This window comes from Petaurus breviceps, unplaced genomic scaffold (assembly GCF_028583685.1).
Source record: "Petaurus breviceps papuanus isolate PSGF00001 unplaced genomic scaffold, PetGlider_PUasm1.0 90977, whole genome shotgun sequence".
Lineage (NCBI taxonomy): Eukaryota > Metazoa > Chordata > Mammalia > Diprotodontia > Petauridae > Petaurus > Petaurus breviceps.
Window position 1 is genome coordinate 56205873 of NW_027187391.1, and position 26272 is coordinate 56232144.

Below are 26272 nucleotides of genomic sequence, written 5' to 3' on the forward strand. Positions count from 1 at the left end.
TGCAATTTGCAGCCCCTCATTGCTTCCAGAGCTTTTTCTGTAGATTTTTCTTCTGCACTTAGGTGATTCTCCTATTTACCTCTCTGTAAAAAGGGAGCCTTTCGTGGCCATAGCTGTCATTCAGCCTGACTATTCTTTCTTCCTAACCATATTGGAGGAGCGAGCAGAGAAGACTGAGTCTTCATGTGGGCTGACTACTTAGTTTCCATCTTCACAGCAACTACTTTGAACAAATGTGCTCTGACTGCTGCTTTGCCACTGTCCGGTGGGATAACACCAGGCCTACTGTGAAAGCTGACATCAGGCCCCAGTACTTGGGTATATGGTTTTGGCACTGATTTATTTTCATAGAGATTGTTGGCAAAGTAGAAGGGTTCCTTCCTCCCCTCCCCAGAAAAGAACCATTTCTGATTAATCCTTTAAAACACCCAGTAGTATTTTGACTTAGGTGAAATTATAATGGAAACCTCTTCCTGTACATAGCTTTTACAGAGAGTTAAAAGAAAAAAGTGTACAATTTATATAGCTACACTATAAATATTTAATGGTGAAGTTGCTCAGGATACTTTGGTTCAAAAAATCAACTGCAAAAATACAAGGTTGAGGAGATATAGTCAACCATAGTTTGCATGAAGATCTGTAGGTCTTAGTGGTTTACAAGTATACTGTAAGTCAGTAGGGTGATATGGCCACCAAAAAGCTGAAGTGACATTAGGCTGCAATAATAGAAGTTTTAATAGCACTAACAGAAGCAGAGTGTCCAGAATGAGAGTGGGGTAGTGTATGTGATATGCTCTTCTATGGTCAGATTATATTACAACTACAGTTAGTTCATGTTTTAGGATAGACATTGATAAACTGAAAAATTTTCAGAGGAAGATGACCAAGGTGATAGATTGAAGACTATGCCACATGAGGATTAACTGAAGGAATTGGTAGGAATACTCATTAGACTGGATAAGAGGATTTGGGGGTACATGATGGTTCTCTTCAAGTATTTAAAGTACTGTCATATGGATGAGGATAGTATTAGACTTGATTTGTGTGGCCTCAGAGGTTAGAATTAGGATCAGAGGATAGAAGATACAAGTGGATAGAGAGATAAATTTTGGCTTAATGCAGTAAAAACTTCCTTATACTTAGCACTTTCTGAAAGTGGAATGTTATCAGCTATATATCAGAAAGTAGTGAGTCCCCCATAAGTGAAAGTCTTCAGACTAAGCCTGGAAGCTCATTTGGCAGGGATGGTATAGAAGGCTTATATGCCTGTTTGGGTTGAATTAGATGATATTTTAATTCCCTTCCAACTCTTGAAATTCTGAGAAATAGTCTCTTTTTGAAAGCTATCATGTAACTCAACAAATATTTATTAAACATCTACTATGTGTGAGGCACTGTGCTAGACACTAGGGATATCAATATTAAAAAGAACCCAGCCCCTGCTTGTGACCTAGTAAGGGTGTGTAATGCGAATGTAGGACAGTGTAATGCCAGTCAAGGCACTGCACTTGAGGGCTGCTGCTGCAATATATTTTAGGAGTCAGATCACACAGTATAAGCACTCTATTTATTTGAAACTAAACCTTGAGCCAAAAAACTAAAGCATTTAAAATTCATAACAACATAATGACTTATTACCAGAGTGGCCACATGACCTTAGACCCAAAAGTATATAACATAGCATACCCCCCCCCCCACCCTATACATTCTTTGGTGGGGGGGGTCAAAATCTTTGGGGAGTGAGCTCTTCCTCCCTCAATCTAAACAGTGTTCTAGTAAAGTCCTCTTGGGGGTGTGGCCTTCTCCCCATGCTTTCTCAACATTTGAATTGAATTTGTTTCTGGCTCTTATGTAAATGTTCTCAGTTCCCTTCTGAGGACCAAACTGACAAAACATAAAACGTAGAAAAAAGTTCATTATACATAACAAAGATACCGACAGTTGAGAAACACTTTCCCCTTGGTGAATTTTACCTTGCCAAGGCCTTACACATTTATTTTAAATTTAGAGTACCATGCTGAGGTTGTAGCCCCCTTCTAAGCAGGGAACCCAACTTGGGGTTGCTGGATAGTTAGGTAATTCACCCCTTGATAGGCTCTGCTTACTTTAGTAGACTATATACTTGTTCCAGGCTTACAGCATAACCCTAGGGTTGAGGTTCCCAAGTATATAAATAACTTGGAGTTACTAGAGAATTGATTCCCTCCTTTGGACCTGCACAGTTGATGTGACTCGCTGAATCAGGGGAGAAGAAGGTTCAAATTTGCTTTTCTTTATGGATCTGGGCCTTGTAACCCTCTAGTTCTAGGCCCCCCTTTGATTTTTGTGACTCTACTTCCATATTCCACCAGTTCCCTTCTTTTCATGTTCCATTGCTCCATTTCTTTTATTGTTTCATCGTTCCACCGTCTACAGGTCTTTCAGGTCTGTGCTGTATTAATTGCTGTCTTTGGGAAGTATGTAGCCCAGGGTTGCCCAGTCTTTCATTAAGGCATGGGGGCTTTGTTGGTCTGTTACTCTTGTACTTCATCACTGCCTCTAGATTGGCCATCTGTTTTCCATGGCTGCTGCCACTGTCACTTTCTTGGCAAAGTGTTATAGTCTTTGACTTAAAAAGATGTTTAAAATATCATCCACTCCCAGTAGGCTTCCTTGTAACAAATAAAACAGTTAAAATAAGCTGATATAGGCACCCCATCTGACAGCATAGTCAAACTGGCTCTGGAAGACAATGTGAGGCTGGTGACTGCACATCCTTGCCTCACTTAAATCCAATTCACTTTCAAGCCACAGCATCATCTTCCTGATGTCATGGTCCTTTCCAAGGAAAAAGGACAAGCAACTACCTGTGAGCAGTCGGAGCTACCTCACTGGGGACCCAACTGGTGAATTCCAGTTGGGCAATATGGTGCCTTCCTCCCTCCCTCCCTCCCTTCCTCCCCCTTCCTTCCTTCCTTCCTTCTCTCTTCTCGTGTCCTTCCTTCCCCTCTTTACCTGCTGGTATTCTGCCCAAAGGAATATAAGTTATGATAGCTGAAACCTTGAGATATCTTGGGGTTCTTAAGGAGCATGCTTTAAACCTAAATCATTGACTCTCATTGATTGGAAAACAATAGTTCCCAGCCCAAGCTCCACTTGGTCATTGTTTGAATTCTGATGGCCCAGAGTGAATGTAAATAGTTTTTAGTTCTGTTTTGGTCAGAAACCCTGAGGGTCTTCTCCCAGACTGATATATATATATATATATATATATATATATATATATATATATATATACATATATATATATTTTTTTGGACATTCTTTGCCTCATTTCTTACCTGGCCTTAATCACTGAATGGGTGTTGCCTCAGTCAAACTGAGACCTAGGAAAGACCTTAACTTAAAAAGACCAAGGTCTCCCACTGTATCTGGGGCCATCTCCAGTCATCCTGATCTATATTTTGTCCCTGGACCCAGATGACTTTGGAGGAGAGAGTGAGGCTGGTGATTTTGCACAGCCTGCCTCACTTAAATAAAATTTACTTGCAAGTCATGGTGTCACCTTCCTGATGTCATGGTCCTCTTTGAGAATGAAGGACAAACAGCAACGACAGCAACAGCTGCAAACTTTCATAGTAATAGTCCACATATTCTCTTAGGGTGTTCCATGGAATTGTCATTGATCATTGTGTTGATCTGAGTTCCTAAGTCATTCCAAATTATTTGTCCTTTACAATATTTTTGTCATCGTATAACTTGTTCTCCTGGTTCTGTTCACTTGTCATCAGTTCATACAAATCTCCCTAGATTTCTTTGGAATCATTCTTTTCATCATTTCTTGCAACACAATAGTATTCTATTACATTCTTATGCATGTCCAGTCATTCCCCAATTGATAGGTTTTGGCTTCCAATTCTTTGCTACCACAAAAAGAGCTGCTATAAATATTTTTGTACCTAGGGGTCCTTTTTCTTTTTTTTTTTTTTTAATCTCTTTGGGGTATAGACTAGTATCTGTATTGATGGTCAGAGGATATGCACAATGTAATAGCTCTTTGGGCATAGCCACTTGTTTTCAAAAGAAATCTGAAACAGATCTGAGAGCTCTGTTTGATAGATGAATATGGTACCTCAAACTTCAATTTGAAGAGAGCCATTCACTATTATAAGCTGACAATGAAAATGTATTACGAGTTTTTTTTAAAGTCCTGAATAATTTTTTCCAAATTACTTTCTGTCTTCTTTCCTATGCCATCCCTTACCCCTTCATCCACCCACTGAACAAAAAAACTATCACTGAGCTTCCCTGTTGTGAGATAAGCAATTTTTTTTGCTTACTTAGTGGAAGGATAGGATGATTTTAGACAGATTGCTAGAGGTTTTGGATATTTATTGAATTCCTTCAGTCTAAGGATAGACCAAATACAAAGTGAAGATTTAATTTAGGTTATATATATAGTTAGGTGGTACAGTGGATAGCGTGCCAAGCCTGGAGTCAGGAAGATCTAAGATCAAATTCGACCTCAGATCCTTACTAGTTGTGTGATGCAGGGCAAGTCACTTGACACCAAAGTAAGGTAAAAGTCACTATATACTATCAGGTTCATTGAAGGATCATAAGAGCTGGAAAGGACCTTTGAGATTATTTAGTCCTTCCTTTTACAGATATTACCTTTATAGATAAGGAAACTGAGGCACAGGGAGGTGAAATGAGTTGCCCAAAGTCAAACAGCCAGTAAGTGATGAAGCTGGGATCAGTGTATTAGTATTCCTCTTTTTAAATTTTTTTTTTTTTGCTTTTTGGAGGGGCGAAGGTAGGGCAGTTGGGACTAAGTGACTTGCCCAAGGTCATACAGCTAGTTTTGTTTTAAGTGTCTGAGGCCAGAGTTGAACTCAGGTCCTCCTGATTCCAGGGCTGGTGCTCTATTCACTGCTCCACCAAGCTGCCCCAGTATCCCTTTTTTTGATCATGATCAGAATGAGCCCACTTGTTGTATGGGGGCTCCTCAAATACAAAATATACCTGGTATATCTATGATTTTATTTTTTCTCCTAAGGACCTCAGTATTACAATTTCTTTGAAAGGTTGTTCATAATAGTGACCTTTACTTCAACCTGTATATCTTAACTATAGGTCTTTGTTTAAAGATCCCTCTTTATTTTTGGCTGTATCTCTCATGCGTTAATATATTACTTTGTGTTATGGTTATTTTTGCATGTTTCACTTTAAGATATAAGCTCCAAGAGGGAAGGACAGTTTCTTATTGAAACCTATCTTCTTCAGTGCCTATCACAGTGTTCTGCACGCAGCAGGTACTTATTAAATGTTTGTTGAGTTGGAGGAGATTGGAATAAATTCATTCTTTTTTCTTTTTCCCAAGTGAAAAATTGTTCTGTCAAAAAAAAAATCAGACTTTAGGGACTTTTAGGGAAAAGTGTTCACCTTGGGTTTGATCTTCCAGAGCAAGTCATACAGGCTGTCACAAATGCACAGGGTTGTTGTGAGGCTCAAATGAGATAATACATCTGAAGTACTTTGTGAACTTTATATCACTAATTACCATTCATTATTATTGCATTGTTGTTATTTTAAATTAAGCATTTTTATTAGAAACAGAATTTAAACATCACTATGAACAACCAAGCTTGCTTAGGAGCTATTTACATTAGGTTGTTAAGTCCTTGCTTTCCATCCCTGAGATAAGCTGCCCCATTATTAAGATATGAGTAATACCTTCATTTTCCTGAAGGACTTCAGCATTGAATTCATTATTAGCACAATGGCTCTCTTAGCTAAGATCACAGAGATGCATTGGTTTAGAGCTGGAAGGGACCTTGAGGTTATCTAGCCCAACCATTTTAGAGATGAGTCCCAAAGAAGTTAAGTGATTTTCTAAGATCACACAGATAGTAAATGGTAAAATCAGGATTTGAACCCAGGCCCACTGGCTCCAAATGCAGTACTCTTTCCCTTGTATCATACAGTTTCCATGCTTGTTTTTTTTAAATCAGACTGAAGTTGAAGGTGTTTTTATTAATATTTTCATTTTCTTTTTCCATTCACTTGCTTAGAACTATTTTGATGGAAAGCTTTCCCCTCAAGGAAAAATGCCTTGGATTGAATACAATCAGGAAAAAGTATCTGGCACAGAATTCATCATTGACTTTTTGGAAGAGAAACTTGGAGTGAACTTAAATAAAAACCTTGGCCCCCATGAAAGAGCAGTGTCCCGAGCCGTGACCAAGATGGTGGAGGAGCACTTCTATTGGTAAGTTTGGTTTAGGAAAAGCAGATATGCCTGGTGAGTAGCAGATTTAGGGCAAGTCCTAGTGTCTTCCAAAGGAATATATTCAGTGCTTGCCTGTTTCCATTTCTAGACATTCTCTCACCCCTTCAAAAGTTTCCTACATATGAATTGGGAGGGGAAATCTGATTTGATCAGATCCTGAACTTCTTACTCAAAAAACTGGAATGGGCTAAGATGATAGAAAGACTTCATGAAGTTGGTCTAACGACAGTTCAGGAATACAATATGCCAGGCTGAAGTAAGAATTATGCTACACTAGACCATTAGAGGATTCATGAAGCAGTCTGAAGGTCCCAAATGAAAGAACACTGGTCCTAGAATCAGATGATGTGTCAATATACCTCTGATGCTTACTACCTGTGTAACCTTGGATACTCATTTAATCTCTCTTGGCCTTGGTTTCTCTGCAGGTGAAATGGGGACTTTGGACAGGATGGCCTCTGAGGTTCCTTCTAGTTCTAAATCTGTTATCCTCTTAATTCTATGATTGTATGAATTGAAGGCATACAGCATTTTATATCTTAATAATGATTTTTGCTTGGATGATTTTAATTACTTTTATTTGTTGCAGAATTAACATTTCTTTCTTGAGTACCTTAGAATCTCCCACTTCTTGTTTTTCCATCAAAAGATAATGCTTATCAGTTACCCTTGGGCTACCCTGAGGGTTGTGCTAAATTGTCTACAGTTTAAATTAAGTTGATATGGTTTATATATTTATGTGTTGTTTTTTACCCCTTTCCTTTAAATAATTTTTTTTTTTTGAGAATGTGTTGGTCTTTTTTGATGCCCTACATAGAATTGGAAGCTTTTTTTTTTTTTTAAAGCAAGCTTTCACTTTTTCTAGGGACATAACTATAAACGTCCTTTGGCTTGTTTGGCATTAAATGCAATTCTTATAATATTAATGATAATAACTAACATTTATATAGTGCTTACTATATTCCAGTCACTGTGCTAATAAGCACTTTACAGTTGTTATTTCATTTGCTACAACAAGTCTGGGAGGTAGGTGCTGTTATCCCCATTTTAAAGATGAGGAGACTGATGACAAAACAGGAAAATGACAAATGCTGGAGAGGATGTGGGCAAACTGGAACACTAATGCATTGTTGGTGGAGCTGTGAACTGATCCAGCCTTTCTGGAGAGCAATCTGGAACTATGCCCAAAGGGCTATAAATACTTTCATACCCTTTGATCCAGCAATACCACTCCTAGGGTTATATCCCAAAGAGATCATAGAAATGGGAGAAAGACCCATATGTACAAAAATGTTTATAGCAGCTCTTTTTGTTGAGGCAAAGAATTGGAAATTAAGGGGGTGTCCATCAATTGGGGAATGGCTGAACAAGTTGTGGTATATGCATGTTATGGAATATTATTGTGCTATAAGAAACGGGGAGCAGGCAGTCTTCATATTTACCTGGAGAGGCTTAAAAGAACTGATGCTGAGTGAGAAGAGTAGAACCAGGAGGAATTTGTACACAATTACAGACACAACGTATGTGTGATGACCAACTTTGATAGACTGGACTCTTCTCAACAATGCAGGGCTATAAGTCAATCCCAAAAGATGCATGATGGAGAGAAAAATGCATCCAGAGAAAGAACTAGAAAGAACTAAATTTATATCCAGGTGGAAGCAAAATACCTGATCTTTTTCATTCTCTTATTTGATTTTATGTCCTCTATACCATTTTTCATCCCAGCGGGTACAATCCATCCTTATAACCTGACCATTGTATAATGTGAAAGTATCTACAGATCCTATAATTGATTATAAGATGCCATGGGGGGGGGAGGGGAGGGAGGGGGACAAAATGTGAAATTCAAGGAATTGTGGAATTGAATCCTGTAAACTAAAAGGAAACAAACAAATTAATAAATTAAAGAATTAATAAAAAAAAAGATGAGGAGATTGAGACAAAGGTTAAGGTTAAGACAAAGTCACACACTAATTTCTGAGGCTGGATTGAAACTCAGGTCTTTTTGACTCTAGGCCCAGCACTTTATCCACTGGGCCACAATGAAGTAGATCCTATTTGATAGTCCCAAAGAATTATGTAGGCTGGGAATCTTCCTTCTTTTGTTATTTTAGGCTCTGGGTGGTAAACTGCTTTTTCATTCTATTTTTCTGTAGTCTTTGTGGTGTGATCTATTCATCTGCCTCTTGGGATTGAAAACTTGCTATTACTGGCTTTTTACTTTTTAAAATACCCACTCTTTTAAATTTTTCTATCTTTACTTTTGACTCGCTTTTCTCTTGGGTTGACTTGAGGTCATTTCCCCTGAGAGGCGCAGATATGGGGCTGGTTTCTGAGTTGCTTATTTAGAGAATGGAAGGGGAAGGCTGATTGAATTGGCCATGGGAAGATTAGGAGAGATTTTCAGGAGTCATTTAAATGCCCAAAATGTTGTTACTCTTCCAGTGAAAAGGGTGAAGAGGCGAGGAGGACAAGACCAAGTTGGGGGAGGAGATACAGATAAACAAAGAGTTTTTTCATTGAACAAATGTTCTGGGCTTGGAAACAACTGGGACAGAGTAAAAGTAAAAAAGCAGTGTTTCCCTTGTGACTTCTTTAATGAGGGCTTCCTCATAAACATTTATGTGACCTCTGAGAAAATTCTGTGGAACACATCTGCCGTACTGACCTCCCAGATACAAGTTTAGGCTTCTTTCAGAGCATTCTTTTCCCATTCCCAATTATCCTTAAGGAAGGGGAGCCCCAAGTGTAGCTTGGGAAAGTGACTGACAAGTCCATTGAAGGAGAACTTTCTCTTCTCAGATACCTGAAAAATTGTCCTTAGTGAATACTAGATAATTCTGATTTTTGATAGGTATCTAACAATAATAGTGTTTGTCTGAAGAGGAAAAGTATCCACTCCATCTCTCTCTCTCTGTCACCCAACTTTGTGGAGATGGGGCCACTGCGTTCCTAACATAGTGTTTTAGGATCCCTCTTTGGGGGATGCATTCCTTTCAACCTAATGTGCAAATAGAATTTTGGAGAGGTGAGCTGCCCAAGGCCATTGCCTCAGAAAGAGACTTTTTCCTGTTTTACCAAGCCTTTTTTCACATCACATAATTGGCTAGTTTATACTATACACAGGAACATCCTGGATGTTTAGAATTCATTGTGATCTCTGTTTAAAAGCAGTTTAATAACATGTTCTAGGAGAGATTGTGTGGTGTAAGTGGATAGAGGGCTCATTGCAACGCCAAGAAAACCTTAGATACATGCTGACTGTATGACCCTGGGTAAGTCACCTTTAGTGCTCTAAGCAATTCTGAGACTTAATTATTAGGGAAGACACTGACTTGCATATTGGTAGAGGGAGTTTCCTAATCTGGAAGTTCCCTATACTCATGAAATCATAGGCTAGGTTCCTATTTCTAAATATATGCTATCAATACAAATCTCTTTGATTTATTGCAATTCCCTCACTGAGGAGAAATCCTAGCAGTTGGAAAGAGAATCTTCTCTCTGTGTATAGTCAATCATAGTCTCTTTCTCTCTGAAATGCTTTTGAGCAAAAAAAATACATAAAGACGTAATCATACAGTAATGCATTGGGTTAATCAGAGTTTTATCTTCCTGCTGGCTTTTAGAGATTGTTGTTGTTGAGTCATTTTCAGTCATATCTGACTCTTTGTGACCTCATTTTGGGTTTTGGGGGGTAAAGATGCTAGAATGGTTTGCCCTTTCCTTTTCTAGCTCATTTTACTGATGAGGAAACTGAGACAGTCTCAGTTAAGTGACTTGCCCAGGTCCACACAGCTAGTAAGTGTCTGAGGCCAGATTTGAACTCAGAGAGAGATGAGTCTTTTTTATTCCATTCCTTGTACTCTATTCCCTGTACCACCTAGTAAATATTAAAAATATACTTGAAAGAAACAGAGCTAAGCTTTGAAAAGGAGAGAGAAGAGTCTCACCATTGCCATTCTCTGCAAATAGGGACAGCTCCAACACCATTCTTTTGGCTCCTGGTAGTCCCTTATTATTTAGCCTTAGTCTTTTCTCTTTTGGTTTCATCCCTGCTTAGCGCAGCAGCAGCAGTGCTGAGTTCATATGGCCAGCAGGCCATTCTCCTATCTTTTCTTATATTTTTAGCCAATGGTCATTTTATGGTTTAAGCCACTGGCAGGCTATGGAGAGGCCTGGCAGGCATTCTTTCCTGACTCCACATGTCATTGAAGTTATCATTCTTCTTCCTTTGGTTCCTGGGGCTTTTCACTACTACCTCTTAGCAGGCTTATGTTTTCCCTGAGGTATCTCAGAGAAGATACTTTTGCCCTTCCCTTCTCCCTTCAGGAGAAGCTGAGCATTCAGCTACAGGTTCATCACTCTCCAAGGTTCAAGCAGATAATCATTGAGCAACCACTGGTTAAATATACATATATTTTTGGAGGTGACTTGTGATTTAATTGACATAGGAAACTCCTAGTAAGGAAACTCTTGCTATGAAGGCAGATTGATACCTGTTCTTCAACTTGTAGTCTTTGAGAAGTTGCCTGGGACAAAGAAAAGTTACAGCCTATATGTATCAGAAGAAGAACTTGAACCCAGATCTTGACTCTGAGCTGCAGGTCAGTTCTTCCCACTAAGTCCCAGTTTATCTTTTTCTGACTTTGATATATCTCAGTGACAACTCGGAACATTTTACAACGGAAGTAAGAGTTTTCTTTGATCTGTGCTTGACCAGAGAGCGACACTGGAGTACAGATCACCTCTTCCTTAGAGATAGTGGAAAGTTGTTGCACTCCAGACGAAAGTCACAACTGATTTTAGCATCCATATTATTTGATTGGTTTTAAGTTTAGCTTCTGAGCCCCCGTGGAAGAAATGTACACAGGTACCCTCATGAAGCATTTTGCAGTGGGATAGGAATAAAATAAACTCTTCCTTTCAGGGCACCCCAAAATTTTCTCTTTTGCTTGCATGGCAGTAGTTTCATTTTTTTTTACTTTAAAAATAATTCAAAAAGTTTAATTGGATGTTTTCCTTTAAATAATGCAACTCAACTTTTTGTGTATTTGTTTTTCATGAAATAATTATTTTGAGGGAGAACATCCTTTTCAGAGTATTCTGAAGACTCGCTCTTGCCAACATGCTCCAGGGACACTGAGCAAAAATCTTTTTGTTTATTAAAAATCATGGACACAGCTGGTCTCAGGAGCTAGGTAACCTGGCAGGATCATTTGAGCTGGGATGAGGGCTTCACCCTCTCCTATTCTTTTTCTGTTATTGGATACATGCCCAAATAGACTTAGTGACAGAATCATAAAAAAAAAAAAAAACAGGAGCTGAGTTTAGGGCCATTCTCTTCCTGTGGAGCTATAATAGTCATTCTTCCTTCCTGTAATCTCACAGTGGGCATTTCTCCTCCATTAGTGAATGATAACTATATATACTCTCTTCAGGGGGGTAAAAATCCAGCTCAGCGATTCTAAGGACATACCAGAATGTGTTGGAGTCTATGAAATTAACCTTATAATAAAATATTGCTGAATTCTGTAAAGCTAAAATATGAGACTGTGTATTCTCACACACAAAATGAAAGAGAAAATTGAAGAAGCTATCCAGAAAATGATATAAACCCTTCTCCTAGTTTTGCCTTAATTATTTGCCTGTTTCCAGTTAAAGTGTACTTTTTTGGGCACCTAAAGTCATAGAGTAGAGGAAGTCAATGTGGTATATTGGATGTCAAACTAGTCTTAAAGCCAGAAAGAGCTGGGTTTAAGTCCATCTATCACATAGTGGTTCCATGACTCTGGAAGAGTTACTTAACCTCTCAAGGCTCTAGGCAGTTCTCTAAGACTAAAAGTTGCAGGGAAGGTGCTGACTTGCATTGATGAAGAAGCTCCCTCATCTGGGAGTTCCTTATATCAGTGAAATCACAGGCCTAGTATCTATATATTCTGGTCTTGAGTTTCTGAAGAACATGTTGCTTATATACTCTATATAGTATATATGTGTATATATCCTTATCCCAAGTCCCGCAAATAAATTGGGAACCCAGTAAGGCTAGCTACATATTTCCCCTCAGGATTCTAAGGGCTTAGGATGCCTTTCTGATGTTGACTTGAGCCCTCATTTCTGTTCTCCCTAATGTTAACTGCCAGGGATTGGTCTTCCTATGTCATTTAGCCAATTAACATCAAGTAGTTTTTACAAAGAAATATTCACTGAGAATATATAGCATGAATAGAGGGGCCATCTCTAATCTGATCTATATCTTGCCACTAGACCCAGATGGCTGCAGAGGAGAGAATGAGGCTGGTGACTGCATAGCACTCCCTCACTTAAATCCAATTCACTTGCAAGTCACGGCATCATCTTCCTGATATCATGGCCCTCTTCAAGAACAAAGGACAAACAACATAGCATGAACAGAAGTATAAGTCATTCTCTGAACTCTTCCCTTTTGTCACACTGGTTCCTAGGAAGATTAGCCTTAAGATTAAATTAGTTGAAAAAAACACTTTTGCCCTGTTGAGTTCACTTCTAAATATGGCATAGCTGCTGGTAAAGTACTGTTCTCAGCAACCTGAAGTCTCAGGGGTCCTTTAGGTCACTCCCTCAGGGCAGTGCTGGCACATCTCCCTTCTCAGTTTCTAGCAAAATCCAGAATGTCCTTTGGATCCTAGGCCCCTGGTGGCTAGCCATTTCTACCTTTTGAAGCATGTAACATTGTAGCTATGGGAAAGAAAGAAGGCAAAGAGGCAAAAACACCAAGTAAAATAGGCAAACACACAAAAGATAGAGGTCCACATTCATGGACCACAGGTGGGGAGATAGACAAGTGAGGGCTGGAAGTTATTGTTCTTTCCTCTCTCAGAAAGAGCTGGCTTTGTGATAGGAGAGATTTCCCACCTGGAAACCCACAACAACTCATTCTTTTTGCTCACCACCAGGGAAGGAAAAGGGCCTAATCTCTGCCCTTTGGACATCTTTTGTATGCACTCCCAGTTACAGTTCAGTATCCAGTGAGAAGACCATCCCTTCACCTTGTGATTAGTGTACTGGAAACAGAACACTTGGGCATGATAGTCTATTGTGTGTGCTCAGAAAGACTGGCCAATCTCTGTTACACTTACAGTATAATTTAGGACTTTGTTGTTTGGTTATCGGTTGTGTTTTACTCTTCATGACCCGTTTTAAGGTTTTCTTGGCAAAGTTACTGGAGTAGTTTTACAGATGAGGAAACTGAAGCAAACAGAGTTAAATGACTTGCCCAGTGTCACACAACTAGTAAATTTCTAAGGCCAGGTTTGAACCTGAGTCTTCCTGATTCCAAGCCTGGCACTCTATCTGCTTCACCAGCAAGCGGTTCCAGTTTAGGATTAGGAGCACAGATTTAGAGTGGAAAATTACTTCAGGGGATGTTTAGTATATGGAGTCTTATCCTAGAGTCTGTAGATAGATTTCAGGGGGGTCCATAAATTTGGATGGGACAAATTACATCTTAATTTTTGCTAACCTCTGACTTAAACATAGCATTTTCTTCAATTATTTAAAAACATTATTCTGAAAAGGGGTCTATGGGTGGGTTTGTGAGACTACTGTGGGCGTCCCTGGCACAAAAGGGGTTAAGAATGCTTGATCTAATCCAACCCTTTCATTTCACAGAGGAGGAAGCAGCTCTAGAGAGGCTAAATGATATGCATAAGTTTACACAGTTAATAATTCCCAGAGTCTGGATTTAAACATAGTTCATTTGATTCTAAACACAGTATTTCTTCCACATTTGTTGTTACTTAATTGTTTTTTGTTGTTGTTCATTGTTGTTTGATCATTTCAGTCATGTTGGACTCTTTGTGACCCTAATGTTTTTTGGTTCTGAAACTCTTTCTTCAGATATGCACACTGAGTTGCAATGTGAATTTTCTTGCATTTGAAATCTATGCAGTTATATCCTGCTCACATTATAAAAGCTATTATTGAAGTGTAGGAAGGCATAATTTATTTGGTTCCTTACTTGATGCCTGTTAGACTAAATGTAGATAAGTTTGAGTAAAGGGAAATTAGAAGAATTCAGGGTCAATTTATTTGAATCAAATTGATAATAATAACTAGCAATTATATAGCATTTTATGGTTTGCAAAGTGCTTTACAAAATTATCCATTTTTATCCTTACAACAACCGTGGAAAGTTGATACTATTATAATCCCCATTTTACAGATGAGGAAATTGAGACAAGGAGGGGTGAAGTGACTTGTCCAGGGTCTGAGAGGGGATTTGAACTTATGTCTTTCTGACTCTGTCTCCAGTTATTTATCTACTCTGCCACCTCGCTGCCTCAGACTACAAAGTGACAGATTTTTTAGTGTGACACGCTCTATATAAATATACTGACTTCTTCAAGAAATCATTGAGAACTCTAAGAGTATTAAATACTTGATCAGGTGTGAATATACTACTATCAGACTATATTCACACTATTTCTCATCTCTTAAAGAAAACTTTTGAACTGTTATCCTATTGTGTAGATTATGTACTGGTGATGAAGGTGGCATTAATGAAATTAAATTAATGAAATAAATTCCTCAGGGACTTCAAATGTGGGAAAAGGCCCTTTTTATAAACCAAATGGACAGGCCCTGATTATATCTCTATTGATTACATCTCTTTTTCTTTCTAAGTTTTTCCCATTTCTCAGCATTTGACATATTTAGGGTTTACTATGCCATAAGCTATGTGAAATGACAAAAGAGTCACTCCCTAACTCTTGAGATCGTTGTTCTTTGGTTGTTTTGAGTCATGTCCAACTTTTCATGATCCCATTTGGGGTTTTCTTGGCAGAGATACTGGAGTGGTTTGCCATTTCCTTGTTCAGCTCATTTTACAGATGAGGAAACTGAGGCAAACAGGGTTAAGTGACTTGCCCAGGGTCACATAGCTAGTAAGTGTCTGAGGTCAGATGTGAACTCAGGTCCTCCTGACTCCAGGCCTGGCACTCTATTGCATCACCTAACTGCCCCAAAGTAAGATCTAACTCTCTAAGAAATGACAGTTTTCAAATGAACTCACTAAACAAAAGCATCCCTTTGTTTGATTTTTATTCTATTTTGTGAGAAGTAGTGTGGTATAGTAAGTAGGTAGAAGATTGTCCTTAGAGTCCAGAAGATGTGGATTCAAGCCCTACTTCTGATAAGGAATAGCTTTGTGATCCATGGTGAGTCAGGTAACCTCTCCATGTCCTGGGCAATTGCTGACGTAGCAGCTTCTGTTCTGTCAGTTTCCTACATTGCTGAAATCACAGGACCAGACAAAAAAAGAAAACACCAAACCACTAAAACCACACCAGTTTTGTTGAGAGTCAATAAAAAATCATCAGGTTTGATGTTTATTTCCTTTAAGAAATTTAAGCAACTTGCTTAATTCTGTGGTGGTCTCTTACCTTTCTCTTATGAGTCTTGGAGCCAATTAATTCCATTATCTCTGACCCCTTTTCTCTGGACTAATCAGAAACATCAGTAAAGTTCAGGAAAACGAGTGTCTCAGCTTCCTGAAATAGGCTCACAAGATGATACATGATGTTAATGGCTTAGCCAACATTAGTTTACAAATTGGCCCTCACTATCATCCCCAGTCAATTCAAGAGTACTATGGGCTATTTGCCTAGCAAGAAGCATCATGAACATTGGTTTCCAGAAGAGACATGGAAGAAGTAAACTCTCCCTACCCCTAACCCCCTCGTTATTTCTCTTCATGTCTTATCTCTTAAAAATATTTTGGCCCAAAATAGGAATGTTTGGGGATTTATTCAGCGGAATCCTCTTTGTGTATGATATTCGTAGAGAGTAATTATAGGCTAGGGAAGCCATATTGTACAAAGGAAGACTGTTTTGGAGTTAAAGGTCTCAGATATTTACTTGGTTCTGTGACTTAGTATATGTGTGACCTTGGGCAAGTCACTAAACTGTTCTAGGGGCCTTAGTTCCTCATCTATAAAATGAGAGAGTGGAGCTAGATTGCTTCCAAGGCTGCCTCTCTCAGATCTTATGAATGTAAATTACTTTGTTGTAGGACATCAGACTTCCATTAGTTAAATTACCTTTTCTAAGACACCAACTCCCATCAGCTGTTGTTAATGCCATAGGTGGTAGTCCTTCTACTTGGAAAGAATCAATTTACCTCACATGAATCTAGCTAATTAATTTCATTATAATTTAATCTCATTTATAATTCTTTTGCCTGTCATTAGATAAAGCTCTTGTAGAATAAAATAAAATGCAAGATGTGCAAACTTAAAGGATCCACCAGAACTATTCACATGAACTATTTGTGCCTGACCTGTGGTAGAACATTCCAAGCTTGTATTAGTCTGATCAACCACAGTCAGACATACTGAAACTTGACTCTAGCACAGTGATGGCATTTTGGTCTTCTTCGAGAATGAAGGACAACAATCAGACCGATCCCATTGCAATAAGATATGTGTGTGTGTATGTATGTGTGTATTTTTTTTTTTGAGGCCAGAAAAAGTTGTTTTTTCTAGAATTCGATGAATTCTTAAAGAATCATTGGCAAGTATCTCTGGAGAAGCATTTTATATCTGACAGTCTCATTAACTTGTTTCTGCATTCTTCTAGGACATTAGCTTATTGCCAGTGGGTGGACAATCTCCATGAGACACAGAAGATGCTTTCTCTTAGTGGTCCCTTTAGTGACCTGCTCAAGTGGATTCTCTGCCACCTGACAAAAGGTATTGTGAAGCGAGAAATGTATGGCCATGGCATTGGTCGCTTCTCTGAGGAAGAAATCTACATGCTGATGGAGAAAGACATGCGATCTTTAGCAGGGCTTTTAGGTAATGTACATGTCTTTTATTTTATGCAGTATTTTTTATTTGGTGTCAGTTTTCTTTGGGGGTATTTCTTTCCTTTATGAGTCACATTGTGGTATCACTATTTAACCAGAATCTTAACTAGGATGGGATGCTGGGGCTTTTCCCCAGGTGCTGAAATTTAGAGAGATGTTACAGCATTTGTACTTTTTCAGCAAATAGAAATAACTGAACTTAGCACCTAGTTAGCCAGAATAATTAGTTAAAATAAGAAGATTGTATGTTCTGAGAATAGCTCCACAGACTTTGCCAGATTTCCAAAGGGGTCCATGATATAGAAACTTCTCTTGAGCTAGGGCATAGCTCCCAGAGTGTTATTTCAGCTCTTAATAAAGAAATTTTATGCATAAATTCCCCTGCCTTCCATAATTTATTAGTTTTTCCTTGGCTGGCTTTTCTTTTCTTTTGTCTTGTGCACACCATAGGAGAACACTTAATAACAGTTTTGGCAAGTAGCCAAAGGCCAATATTTGGATTAGAAAATGTTATTCTACTTTATTTAGGTAAGACACAAGGATAGAGAACAGCAAGTTAATTGGGTAGGCCTTAGATAAACATAATCTCCTTAAAGGGGCCTTGTATATAATATCAGGTGGTCTAGAACCTTATGAATCCTTTAGAGGTAGTTAGAAGCCAACATTTTCCTAATGATAAAGAACTACTGGGATGTTAATGAATAGATGAATATGTAGGTAATGAGCAGTGATGTTCTTCAATGGACGCTTTTTTATAGGATCAGTTTTAATAGGCCAGAGTGAAGCCTTGTGGAGAAGTAGTATAATCTCGATATTGGTCACAACTTAGTTACTTCATCTTTGCTCTTAGTCTTCTAATAATAATAGCATTTGAATAGTGTTTTAAGGTTTGTAAAGTGCTTTACTAATATTATCTGATTTTAGACTCACAATAATCCTGGGAGACAATGCTCTATGTAATAATAATCACTCCTATTTTACAGTTGAAGAAAATGAGACAGAGGTTAAGTGACTTACCTAGGGTCGCGCAGCTAGTAAGGGTCTGAGACTTGATTTGAACTCACATATTTCTGACCTTCTGAGATAGAAAAGGAGCAAAAAGTGAAAAATAAACTTAGGATCATAGATTTAGTACAGAAGGGACCTTAAAAAGACCACCTAGTCCAACTCCCTTATTTTACAGTTGAGGAAATTGAGGCCTCAGAAGGTTAAGTGATTTGCCAAAGGTTATGGAGGTAAGAAGCACCAGATGTGGGATTTGAACCCATGTTTTCTAACTTCAGAGCCAGCACCCTTTCCAATGTACGAATTTTCATAGTTGACTCGGATTCTCCAGAAAAGTGATAATTAGTGGTTTCTTTTCTTTTTTCAAGGGAAACTAAGGGACATCTTTGAGGATTCCTACTTCCATTGAAGAAAGGAATAGACTACTTGTCTAAGACTTTGAGTTAAGTGACAACAAAGGGCAATGGAGAAATGACTGTTTTATATAAGTGACTATAGCATACTTGCAATGATGACTTAATCACTTGAACATAATAGAGTTGAATGGGTTTTGGAATTGGAGCCAGAGTCCTGAGGTCAGGTCCCAGCTGTGCTATTTAATACCGTAGTCATCTTGAGCAAGTTTCGAACTTCTCTGGGCCTGTTTACTCATCCACAAAATGGAACTGTACTAGATGGCCTCTGAGGGCTCTTCCAACTCTTAGTCTACCATTCTGTTTCTAAGTGTTTTGGAAGCATCATTGGAGAAATGTATTACTGTAAAAGAAGGTAGGCTTGACATACATTGAGAGTGAGTTGTGACAGAAGGCAACTTAAACGCTGTACTGGCACCCACAGAATGTTAAAGATGTAGAGGATGGCCTCTAGTGTATTGGATAAGTCCTTTGGGGAGTATTTATGGGAGGCATGGACAAGAATCTTAGGGATGAAGGTGTGAATAGAAATGGATGGTGATCTGTGTTAGTGGAGGGAGTACCTACATTGAAATATTAAAGAAATGACTTGAATAGAAGTCAAAAAACAAATGTCAGGTGGGGTGTTCCTCTGTGGGAGGACACCTCTCAAACCTCAGTTCTGGTGGTGAATTCAGCAATGACAGAAAACATCTGGAGCAAAAGGTCAAAATCTCCCTTGATCTTGTTCATAGGCATATCATTCATAGATTTAGAGCTGAGAGGAGCATTGGAAGTCATTGTGTCCAGCCCTGTTACCTAACATAGGAGGAAATTGAAGCCAAGAGAGGTTAATTTACTTGTCCAAGGTCTTACAGTGGTCAAACTGGGCCTTAAACCCAATTTCTCTCTTCTAGTCCTGTTCTCCATTGCACTACATAAATGTAGGTCATAAATGTTGGACATCATGATCTGTGTACAGCAGAGGGTTCTAGGTGTTCAGAGGGGACAGTGGAACTAGGGAGAGAGTGTTTGAGAAAGGAAGAGAATGAACCAGAGTAGAAGAAAGTTGGAATTGGAGAAGAAAGAAGAATATACAGTTTAAGAAAGTAAGTTGACAGATTCAGAACTGTAAGGGACTTTAGAGTAGGGGTTCTTACTTTTTTTTTCCCCTTTGTCATAGCTCCCTTTGGTCTGGTGAAGCCTATAGGCCCTTTCTTGGAATGTTTTTAAGTGCATAAAATAAAATACATAGGATTATAGAGGAAACCAATGAGAGAAATGATTATTTCTCTCTTATATTGATAACTAATTATTGAATAAGGACCAAGGATTTTCCCCTTTTCTGCTTCCTCATCCAGAAATCAACTAGTGTGGGAAATTTTGCTTAAAGATTTACCCAGGCTAAAATCAATAGACAGTAAAAGAAATTCTAAATTTGGGCTAATAGAAGGATTCCTGCCCATTGTGTTTATTTAGACTAGTTTGGGAAAATGTGGATTCTTCCTTTTATCAGACAGGTAATATGGAAATTGATGTCTCTTTGACCAAGACTCGGGTGATCCAAGTCACATACCCCCAAGACTGTTATTAGACTGAACTCACATCTCATTATAATATTCATTTCCTTATTAATTCTTAACCAGTCAGAATTGATTGTCACTCTCAGGAACACCTACTCTTCCTAGAGCATGTAAACTGTGAGCTCACCACCATGAGGCGTCTTTGGCATTCCAAAATGTCACTGACTTCTTTTTGTGAATAAACATGCTAGTCTTATTAATAAAATGATTAAATTACCCAGAAACTATGTCTTTTGAACTTTAAAAATATCACATCAATTGTATTTGGATATAATTATTAAAATATAAACAAGAAACAAATTTACAGACCTCAGGTTAAGGGCCCCTACCTTAGAAACCAACTCCTTCATTTTATGGATGAGGAAATTAAGTCAGTTAATTAATATCCAAGGGAAGATTTGAACTAAGGACTTTGTGATTCTCAGTATAATGTTCTGTCCACTTCAATGCCTTTGTAGCTCTTTGATATTGAAAAAGACAAGTGTGACCTGGGAGACACAGTCTCCAGTTCCACTAAAAGTGTGATCTTGGATAAGTCACTTAACCTCTGTGGGCCTCAGTCTCCTCATTTGTGAAATGGTCCAGCCTTTCTAAATATGAGGATCAGGGATATGCTGGCAAATATTTCATAATCTGCTTTCCAAAAAATATATATATATATATGTGTGCATGACATACTTTTCTGTTTAATCTGCATCATTGACATTTTCTCTGTCACTTTCTTAAGTCTAGATAATCAACAAAACAAAAAATAAAGCCCTTGGTTTGTAACATCTACTGATTTCTGAGGCATAAATGCTCACACTGAGAATTTAACAATTAGTGAGCTCTTGTGAGCTGGTTTGAGCTGGCTCCACCATACTGCTAATGGGGATCCCTTTTTAATGTCAAAATCTTTCTTGGACTGCCATATGATAGTAGCTGTACTATTAACATCAGTTGATTGAGAGAACATGTTATGAAGGAAAAACTACTGTGAATTCTGTAATACTCACAAATACATTTTTATTTTATTAATCATCGTCAACTGGATGAAATCAGCCTCTAACCTGTGGATGGTAGAACTGAACACAGCAGGCTAGAGATAGAAGAGTCAGGCATCCAACATAAATTTAATTTCAGTGTGAGAGAGATGGCTTGCAAGCAAGGACATATGTGCTGGGGCCTCACCCTTAGAGGGGGACCCACTTTAGTGTGGCCAAATCTCAATACTCATACCTCAATACTCAATGGCTACTTAAATGAACTGTACCCTGACATTGAGGGGTAACCACAACGATGTGACATGTTTGAGTCAAAGCAGGGCTTCATGACCAGAACATGGATACAGCAGGTGGTCAGGGAACACCTGGTGCAGATCACAGCAATACAATAATTATATGAAACAATTCTGGGATTTTGCTGTGGCTGAGATCGTCCAGAGGGTGATTGCAAAGGATTGTTGTTACGTGAAGCTCAAGGCATAGCTTGCTTACTGGATCTTAGCTCTGGGAAATAGGATGTCTCCTAATATCTTGACATCATAGTGACATCTATAAACATGGACAAGAGTAATATATATCATGTGTAAAAGTGAGACACTTATTCATCATGCTGAGTCATATCATAGATTTTACTTACACTGAGTGAATGTCAGCGCTTGGTGTGGGATTTCATAGTCCTTTGGAACAGTCTGTAGGTTGGGGAAAAGTAGACTATGTAATCTCAAAAATCCTTCTAGCTCTAATATTCAGTGGTTCTTTGGCTCTATAATATAAAGAGGACTGTTTTTTAATTTTACAGTTAAATTTTATTTTCCCATTGCATCTACATTCCTTTTACTTGAAAAAGACTTTCTGAATGAAAAATGTTTAATGGATCTATGATTCTAATCTGTGCATTAATCCTTTAAAAGGAAATCCCAATTATTTTCTAAATAATATTTTTCTTAGTTACATGTAAAGATAATTTTAAACATTCATTTAAAAAGATTTTTGGGGGTTCCAAATTCTCTCTTTCCCTCCCTTCCCCCACCCCTGACAGTGAGCAATTTGATATAGGTTATACATTGAGCAATCATGCAAAGCATAGGAAATTATTTATATATATATGTATATATGTATGAATGAAGGCAGCTAGGTATCAAAGTGGAGTATTTGGAGTATTGGAACTTCAGTCAGGAAGGCCTGAGTTCAGATGTTTCCTCAACTATTTATTTTCCAGGTAACCTTGGGCAAGTCACTTAACCTCCATCTATAATAATAGCACCTAATCTCCAGGTTAATTCTGAAGATCAAATGAGATAATATATGTAAAGTGCTTTGTAAACTTTAATGTGCCATGTAAATGCTAGCTGTTATTAATTTGAGAAGGAAGCATAGACATTGTATATAAGACAGAGGTAAAGATGGGGTTTAACGTCCCCAAGCTCTGGTGCTTGTCTATTGGTGCTCTGGGTAGATTTTCCTTATTATAAGATTTTCCCAGGAACAAAATGTCTTAAACTACTTAGTGTGCATTTCTATATTGATACTCTGTGCTGCTGCTCTGTTCAGTGTCTTGTATGATAAGTTATTTCCAGGTTTATTTCTAGTTTTTCACAGCATTTGATGTGGATTTCCACTCAAAGGCCAGTAAACTGCAGGTTTTGAAAACAATTATTTTAATGATAGTGCTCGCTACCTTGCTTAGCTGTTTGTTTCTTCCATTAAGGACACATATTTGGAAATGCCCAGAGAAGAAACCTTGATTGGCTAAGTTGTCCCTCCATCAGTGAGTGGTTCAGGGTGAGTGTATCCTGAGCAGTTAACGTACAACGCATAGAATAACAACTCAAATTTTTAGCTTACAAAACACATTCTTTATAAAAGAGGCAATGGGGCATAGTGAACAATACTGGACTTGGAGCCAGTAACATTCAGGTTCAAATCCCACTTCTGACATTTGGTAGCTGTGTTACCAGGGGCAAGTCACAATCTCTCTGAGTTAACCATACTTATATCATGAAGTTATTTAGAGGTTCAAATAATTTAATATATGCAAAGTGCTTTTTAAGCTTTAAAGTGCTACATAAATGTCAGGGTGTTTTTGGGGAGTGGACGGGAGCAGTGAAGGAGATGAGAGTAGGATACTGTTACATAGTGGTTATAGTACTAGACTTGGGGGCAGGAAGACCTGGCTTTAGAATACTCCTTTTTGACACTTATTGTCAGGAAGACCATGGGTAAGTTACAATTACTTAACTTTACCCTGCCTCAGTTTCCTCATTTGTAAAATGGGGATAATAGGTATATAAATTCTAGTTATTATTATTAATAGTAAGTACCTATAATACTTAGCTCATAGACTTGTGAGGTTAAAATGAAATACTATAATATAGTAAAAGACTTTGCAGACTTAAAACCCTACATAAATGTCAGTTACTGTTGCTGCTGCTGCTACTACTTCTATGATCATTATTCATTCTATAAAATGATACTCAGAATACACTTTTGAGGTATACAGGACAGGTCTTATTTTATAGATGAGGAAACTGAGGCTCAGAGAAGGCTGTTTTAGCAATCTCTTTTTTGTTTGCAGGAACAGACTTCCCAATTTGGCATTTAATCCCCTTATCCCCTTCACAATCTGGCTCCATTCTATCCTTCCAGGCTAATGACATTTTACTACCTCTCACATACCCTGAGTCCTGGTCAAGTGTTCCTGGCACATGACATTCCATTTTTTTTTATTTGTGTACCTTTTTGCAGGCTGTCCCATAAGTCTGGCATATTCTCTCTTCTCATTGAAGCCTTTAGAATTCCCATTGTATTTTAAAATTATTTTATAAATAGTCACCTTGGTATTATGAATAGAGATAGAGAAACCAGAAAACCCTGGGTTTGAATCCTGTCTGTCTGAAACATATTGACTGTGTGACCCTGGGTAAGTCACTTAACCTGTAAGTTACAGAGAAGGTGCCTGACTGCATTGTTAGAGAGTTTCATCACTTGGGAATTTCCTATACTAGTGAAATCACAGTTCTAGCTCCTTATCTCTACTCTCTATATTTGTTTAAATGGGTGTGTGTGTATTGATCTTGAGAATCAACTTCGTATACTATTAAATTCACCTTTTTTATTTGAGAGGATTATATGAGACCCCAGGCTTTAAGTATACCATTGTGAAGATTTTGATTTCCTTTATTCACTAGTGGAAGCAGGGGTAGTTGCCGTTTAAAAATCCTGTGTTACTATTTAGAAACATAACATGAATATTACCGTCTACCTTTTAATGGAGGGCATCATGTGAATGGATATGTTAAAAGTATTCTTTGCCTGACACTATTAATGGGAGGCTAATGAATTAATGAGAAATAATTTAAGTATCTAAGGGCTAGGCACTGGGGATACAGATGGAAAAGCAAGAAGGTGGAGCTGCAAGTCACACTGAAAGATCCTTAGGCACCTAGGGGGCACAGTGGACAGAGTGCTGAAAGTGGAGTCAGGAAAACCTGAGTTCAGATTAGGCCTTAGATACTAGATTTGTGACCCTGGACAAGTCACTTAATCACTGTCAGTATCAGTTTCCTCAGCTGTAAAATGGGGGTAATAAAGAATAGTACCTACCTCTCAGGGTTGTGGTGAGTCTCAAATGAGATAATATTTGTAAAGCACTTAGCACAGTGTCTGTCATATTGTAGGCTCTTAATAAATACTTGTTTTCTTCCTTTCAGTAGCAAAGTGTTAATGTCATTTCCATTGATAAAACCATAATGTTTCTGACCTTAAACCATTTGCATCACTAAGGACTTTAACAACAAGAACTTTCTCTTCTGGGTCTTCAGTAACTGATGGTTATGAGGGTCAAACTGGAAGAAGGGACAGTAGTCTGGGCAGGGGGTGCTGATATAATTCCCAGGGCTCTTGAGTGGTTGGTGGCATTTGGTCAGTGACTGGTGTTGGTGGTGCCAGGGATGGTGGACACTTTTTCTACAAGGATTCCTCTCCTTGGTGATGGCTCCTAGGGCTGAACTGGATGGAGAGCCAGTAGTCTGAGGTGTTATCCCTGGGCTTCTTGGGCTCAGGGACCTGGAGGATAAAGGGAGATAGTTTTACCATCCTGGAACATACCACATCCTTTCTGTCCTTTATGATGCCTTGATGCTTTAAAGAGATTGGTTTGCCCAGAATGGTAGAAGACATGGCTTCGTGTAGTGGATAGAGAGCTGGCTTCAGAGTCATTAAGATGTGGGTTCAAATGAGCCTCTCACACATTCTGTCAATAAATCAACAAGCATTTATTAAATCACTATTTTGAGTTAGCCGCTATACAATATGCTGGGGATACAAATACCATGAATGAAACAATCCTCTCTTTCAAGGCTCTTATGTTGTAATGCAAAGGGAGCAAGTAAATTTATACATGTAAACAATAAATGCAAAGAAGTTACAAAATCTGAATAAGGTGACTCCAGCAAAATCCATCCCCTTCCTAGGAGGAGGGGTCCCAGCATCTAACTGAGCAGCCACATAGTAAAGGTGCTCAATTTAATTCTTAATACAGATAATCCTCAGGCAAGAAGATAATCCTAGATGATAGAGTTAAATGATTTGGATCCTGGTGGCACTGGAGGATACTGGCATTGAGCCCAAGCCTTCAGGACCCTACTGAGGTTGAACCCACTGGTTCCACGATGCACTTCAGCGATGCTCTCTGCAAAGCCCTTGACAGGGAAGATTGCCTTTCATGTTCATTACTGCCATCAATATTAGCCAGAGCATGCCATTTATTTCATTCGTTTTAACAAAAACTCAACAGAAGCCCTCTGCTGAGATGCCAAAGAGCCAGGGAGATCTGTTTAACCACAGAGTAAGGGAGAGGCTTGACAGCTGTACTATAATCTTTACTCTGCTTACAGAATTCCTTAACTTTCACCTTCAGTGGGGAATCAAACAGGCCTGTTTGCAGAGCATTATTATTATTAGTATTTCTTAATTTCAGGCTTCTAATTACATACACACACAGGTGCACACAGACACATGCACAGAAATAAAAATTCAGAAATAGGTAACTGTCTGGTTAATTAACTTCTTAATTTATGAATTAGGATCATGAGTTTTAGAGCCAAAAGGGACCTTTTAGAGGTCATGTAATCCAACCTCCTCATTCCTTTTTCTTTTTATAAATAGTATTTTACTTTTTTTCCAAATACATG

General features: G+C 38.4%; 1 protein-coding gene across 3 annotated transcripts in view; it reads left to right on the forward strand.

Moving 5' to 3' along the window:
- FAXC (failed axon connections homolog, metaxin like GST domain containing) overlaps nucleotides 1-26272 on the forward strand; it is a 69508-nt gene that overhangs the window by 15310 nt on the left and 27926 nt on the right. For all 3 annotated transcript variants that reach the window (XM_069077182.1, XM_069077183.1, XM_069077181.1), the window contains 2 exons: nucleotides 6054-6250; nucleotides 16889-17106. In XM_069077182.1, the coding sequence (XP_068933283.1) occupies nucleotides 6054-6250; nucleotides 16889-17106 (415 nt within the window). The remainder of the gene's footprint in view (nucleotides 1-6053; nucleotides 6251-16888; nucleotides 17107-26272) is intronic.